General features: G+C 42.4%; 1 protein-coding gene across 1 annotated transcript in view; it reads left to right on the top strand.

Annotated features, from left to right (window-relative positions):
* Window positions 1–5,930, top strand: part of LOC100951195 (spermatogenesis- and oogenesis-specific basic helix-loop-helix-containing protein 2) — a 51,801-nt gene that overhangs the window by 40,113 nt on the left and 5,758 nt on the right. Inside the window, exons 8-10 of the mRNA XM_012811592.1 lie at window positions 3,941–4,088; window positions 4,253–4,344; window positions 5,528–5,649. Of these exons, the coding sequence (XP_012667046.1) occupies window positions 3,941–4,088; window positions 4,253–4,344; window positions 5,528–5,649 (362 nt within the window). The remainder of the gene's footprint in view (window positions 1–3,940; window positions 4,089–4,252; window positions 4,345–5,527; window positions 5,650–5,930) is intronic.

The raw sequence follows: 5,930 nt of genomic DNA on the forward strand, positions 1-5,930 counted from the left end.
CCCAGCTACTTGGGAGGCTGAGGCAGGAGACTCGCTTGAGCCCAGGAGTTGGAGGTTGCTGTGAGCATGATGCCATGGCACTCTACCTAGGGGGATAGCTTGAGGCTCCTGTCTCAAAAAAAAAGAAAAAAAAAGTCCTACAAGAAGACAGGAAGTCTTCATGAGGAAGGTGAGTGGATACTCTCTAGACAGGAAAGGAATAAGCGTAAAAAAGAGTGCGTAAATTGCATTCATTAAAATTTGTAAGTTTTGCTATCAAAAGTCACCTTTAAGAAAATAAATAAGATAGAGACTCAGAGAAAATATTTGTTAAACAAATACTTAACAGATACTAGTGTCCAGGATATGTAAAGAACTCCCAAAGCTCAATGATTAAAAACACCTGCAATCGAATTGAAAGGTAGGTAAAATGTTTGAACAGACACATCACAAAGGACGCTGTACAAGTGCCCAGTAAGCACAGGGAAAAGTGCTCAGCTTCACTAGTTGTTGGGGACATGCAAATTTGAGCATAATAAGATGTTCCTACATCTGCCCTAGAAAGGCCAAAATGCCACAGTTAAAACCAACAGTGTTAAGTGTTATCAAAGATTTTGAACAAGAAGAAGAATCATACATTGATGGTAGAAGTATAAAACAGTACTACTTCGGTTAAACTTCTACCAGAAAACCATCATTTCATTCCTAGATATTCACCCAAGAAAAATAAAAATATGAATTCACAAAAAGATGTCTAGAATGATTTAGCAGCCTTATTTATAATGACCCCAAACTGGGAACAGCCCAAGTGTTCGTCAGTAAGTGAACAGGTAAATAAGTTGAAGCATCTCTGCACTGTGGGACAGTATTGTTCAGGAAAAAGGAACACACTGCTGATACAGGCAGCCACATGGATAAATCCCAGAACATTCTGAGTATAAGAACCCCTACAAAACAACACACCCTATAAGATTTCATTTATATAAAGTAAGTATAAATCAAATTTATATTTGAGGGCAGGCAAAAGTAATGTGGGATTGAAAAATAATCAGGAATGTAGTTGCTCTGTGGGGAGAGGCGATGGTATTGACTGGAAGGGAACGCATATTTGTTCAGACTCATAGAATGAAACCCATAAAGATTGGTACATTTCATCTTCTATAACTTTTACCTAAAAATAAAATAATTTAAACTCTAACTAATGATATCTTTTAGTGGTATAGTGTACTGAAGTCTCCAACTTACTTTGAAATACTTTAACATGGCTCAGCACCTGTGGCTCAACTGGCTAAGGTGCCAGCCATGTACACCAAAAGTGGCAGGTTCGAATCCAGCCTGGGCCTGCCAAACAACAATGATGGCTGCAACCAAAAAATGGCCGGGTGTTGTGGTGGGTACCTGTGGTCCCAGCTACTTGGGAGGGTAAGGCAGGAGATTCTCTTGAGCCCAGGAGTTGGAGGTTGCTGTGAGTTGTGATGTCACAGCACTCTACCCAAGGGGACAGCTTGAGGCGCCTGTCTAAAAAAAAAAAAAGAAATACTATAACATATTCAAATGGGTTGATGTATGAACAGTGGGCTGATATATGTACAATAAAGGAAATACATGTTGGCATACCTAATATAAAAATCCAAAATCTGAAACTTTGGGGGGCACCAAATGAGATAAGGACCATCTCTTACTAATGGTTCAATATATGCAAAGTTTGTTTCATGCAAAAAATTACTAAAAATATTGTATAAAATGGCCAGGCACGGTGGCTCACGCCTGTAACCCTAGCACTCTGGGAGCCCGAGGTGGGTGATGGCCTGAGCTCACAGGTTTGAGACCAGTCTGAGCTAGAGCAAGACCCCATCTCTAAAAATAACCAGGCGTTATTAGTCCCAGCTACTTGGGAGGCTGAACCTGAGAGCTTGAGGTTGCTGTGAGCTATGAAACCAAAGCACTCTACCGAGGGTGAGAAAGTGAGACTATCTCCAAAAAAAGGAAAAATTGTATAAAATTACCCTTAGGCTATGTAGATAAGGTATATATGAAACAAATGAATTTTGTTTTAAGCCTTGAGTCCCATCTCCAAGGTACCCTGTTATAAATGTGCAAATATCCCCAAATCCAAACACATCTGAAATCCCAAACACTTCCAGTCGCAAGCATTTGGGATAACGGATATTCAGCTGTGCAATGAATGCTAATCATCCACTGTAAGTGATGGGTGTTCACTGTGTAATTCTTTCAAGTTTTCTGTATGTTTGAACATTTTCCTAATATTAAAAAATGTTCAGTAGGATTTTTCATTATGAAAATGACATATGCCTACCAAAAATATTTGGAAAATACAGAAAATGAAAGAAATAAAAATTATTTGTTGTCCAGCCAATTAGAAATAACTATGACTTAATGTTTTTGCCTTCAATCTCTTTTCTGTGCTTCATTTTTTCTTTGTTCGTATTTTGCATGTTGTTTCGTATCCTGCCTTTCCCCAGTAAACTTCATAGCATAGCACCTCCCTGCCGGATGATATTCTACTGAGCCGCTCTACTGTAGCTTACTAAGACATTCTCCTGTATTGTGTGTTTGGGTGGTTTTCCATATTTACTAATGTAGTGCTGTAATGAGTACCTGTGTACAAAAAGCTTGCCCGTTATTTTACATTATCTCCTTAGGATAGATCCTTGTAATTGGAAATACTGTGCCAAGGGTGTGAAAAGTTTCAAAGCTCTTCATACACATTGTCGAATTGTTGACTCTTCTATCCTTTTTTTTCCAGAATAGTTCCTGAGATACTTTCACAGAACCCCCAGGGCTCCTTAAAGCCCAATTAAGAACACACTGATATGGCTTGGCGTCTGTGGCTCAAGCGGCTAAGGCACCAGCCACATACACCTAAAGTAGCCGGGCGTTGTGGCAGGCACCTGTGGTCCCAGCTACTTGGAAGGCAGAGGCAGGAGACTCTCTTGAGCCCAGGAGTTGGAGGTTGCTGTGAGCAGTGAAGCCATGGCACTCTACCCAGGGGGACAGCTTGAGGCTCTGTCTCAAAAAAAAAAAAAAAAAAAAAAGAACACAGTGATAAAGAATATTGGAGCTATTCACTGGCTATATGTCACACGAAATTTCTCATTTATTTTCTTTGCCATTCTGAGGTTTGGAGAGATTTCATAATTTACCTGTGGTCCCAGCTCATAGCTAGCTGAGCCATCATTCCACCTCTCTGTGTCAAGCTAGTGTTTGGTAAAAAACAAGTGCTAGTGGTGTTTCGTAAATGAGGACATGAATGGATGAAGGCATCAAGGTCTACATCAATTAGATCTACATTTCCTGTCTATGTCCCTTCAGAGCTATGAAAGACTTAGGTTAGTTTCTTATACTAGCCTGATATTTGCATGGTGGTTTATTTTTCTGTCTGTACCTACCTCCTATGAAGGAAGCAGCCCTCTGATGTACCCTGGGCTCAGGCCACAGTTACATGGAAAGCCTGTATGTTACAAGATGCTGATCTGTTGTTGGGAATGTGGTAGTACTCAGGGACTTGAAGTTCCTGACTGCCCTCTGCCTTCTAGGTTTCTACTGTGAATCACAAAAGGATTTATATGTGTATAGCGTGCAATTCTCTCACCAAAGGGCAGTGTTCTGTAGGGTTCCCTGGGCAGCAGTGGGCAGGAGGAGTGTTTTCCCCCAATGTCTGGGCATCCTTGCAGGGCAGCAGGCCCTGGGGTGGGGGCTGGGGCTGCCATCAGCACCCATGGTACCTCAGCAACAGTTGCTGGGTACCTCGGGATGCTGTGATTCCAGAGGCTATGAGGGCTGCTGGCTTGTGGGGACACGGCCTTTCTCTGAAACAGACCAGATTGCAGTAGAGGGAGGTTCCTTTACTCACACACAGAGGAGGAAGAGTTGTTTGTCTTTGAATACAAGGAAGAAAATGAGACTAATTATTCCTTATTTGTCACAATTCCCCGTCCAGAGAAAGAATCAAGTATTGCTGTGAGCAGCTGCGCATTCTCTTGCCGTATGTGAAGGGGCGGAAGAATGACTCGGCTTCCGTCCTTGAGGCCACAGTTGACTATGTGAAATGTGTCCGGGAGAAAATCCCTGTAGCTGTTATGGACCAGGTAGCTCACTCCCAGCACCTTGAACTTTATTCTTATAGACAATGCTTGGGTGCTGCAACTGTATTTTTCTTTATTTTTCTGTAACTGGAAATGTGTGTATCCTTGTATATATATAAAAATATCTGCTATCCCATCTAAATATATTTCTGCCTCTTTGTCTTTAGATTACAGAAGCACTTCGGAGCAATAGGAGGTTTTGTAAGAAACAGCAAATGCCCATCCAGTTGCCTCTCCCAGGTGCCGTCGGGGCACAGAGGTATGATATAGACTCTTGTGAATCTGGCTTCTGCTTGTTATTTTCCTCTGTGCTGGATATGTAGACAGAAACTGAACCACTGTTGTGTGAAAGTTGCATGGTGCGGTGCCGCAGAGATTAAGACCTGCAATGAAATTGTATGGCGAATACAGAAGGCTGTAGCTCTCTTGTGGCATGCAGCAACTTTATTCCTTCCACCAAAGCTTATATAGGCAATGCTACAGGTACACACAATTAATCAATAAACATATGACTTAAACCTTAGCTCCAGGCCTCTGACTGCCTGGCCCCTAAGGGTATAACCACCTCACTAACATTGTCTAAAGTTATTCTTATACTAAGTAATCAAAAACAAAACCACAAAACAAGGTTCTGAGGGAATAAGCTGTTTGAATGCATGACCTTTAACAGACCATCTGGAGGCAGTCATTCATCTTTAGGGAGTAGTCTGGAAATTCCTGAGATATACAGGTACCGGCCTGCAGGCCTGCCCCCACCAAGCCAGGCCTTTAATCACTTCTACGTTATGGAGTTCTATCCAGGATTTTTCCCTTTCTAACTCAAAAGCACTTCAAACTTGCCTTCACAAAAGAGAACCATTTAAAGGCTTATTTATAGGCTTTCCGCCTATAAACCATCCTCAGTAAAAGCTCAGAGACTTATTAAAAATCCGAGGACTTTTCCCGTGGCCAATCTTTATCTCTTGGTTATAGTGATGAACGCACATAACGTTCCACCCTTTGACTCACCCTTACTTCTACTTTCGTTACCTCAGGGATCTCAAGATGGGGCTTTGCTGCTTGTGACTGTGGTGACCACTATGGCAATCTAGCAGGGTCAGGAGGGATTCCCAGGAGATCTTGGGACCTGGAACAGTCCAGCCCTGTGTTAATTAGTGATTCTTAAAGCAGCTCACACAAGTACTAAGCAGGTGCCAAATGATTGCTTCCTTATATAGGTTGCTTGCAATCTGTAAACAAAGAGAAACTAAAGATAAAAGGACTTCATTCATTCTCACACATCCAGGGTCAGGCTCAGCTCTTTGTTCATATGTAAATATCTATAGTCAAGCTCTGTGGGTGTGTTTAGCCCTTGGATGATAGAAGGGTGTTTGAACTCAGCAATGCTCTTATTGTCTTCCTTGAAAAATATGCAAAGTATTTTTTCTTTCTGTCCATTCAAGGGAAAACAATGTGTTGACAAGCACTTACTCACCTGTGAGAGGGATCCAGTTCCTGGCTAACAAGTGCTTTAATGTGTATTCTGTTCCTGCTGCAGGGGGCTCCCTGGATGAGGCCGTGAGAGGTGAGCGCTGCCTAACACTTGTGCCACTTAAAATGCACAGGCCTGCGTGGCCTCCCCAGGACCCATGGGCTGCTGTGTGTTCCTGAAAGCTCCTCCCTCCAAATGTAAGGCAGGGGGCTCTACTGGCATTGTCCTGACAGCCCTTAACACCTTACACTTTCTAATATTCTTTACTTGGATGTTTCCTATGTTTATTGCCCATCTTCTATTAGAATGTCAACTCCAGGCTCGGTGCCTGTGGCTCAAGCGGCTAAGGCGCCAGCCACATACACCTAAGGTGG

Source organism: Otolemur garnettii, unplaced genomic scaffold (assembly GCF_000181295.1).
Source record: "Otolemur garnettii isolate 467f Iridium unplaced genomic scaffold, OtoGar3 scaffold00167, whole genome shotgun sequence".
NCBI classification, from domain to species: domain Eukaryota; kingdom Metazoa; phylum Chordata; class Mammalia; order Primates; family Galagidae; genus Otolemur; species Otolemur garnettii.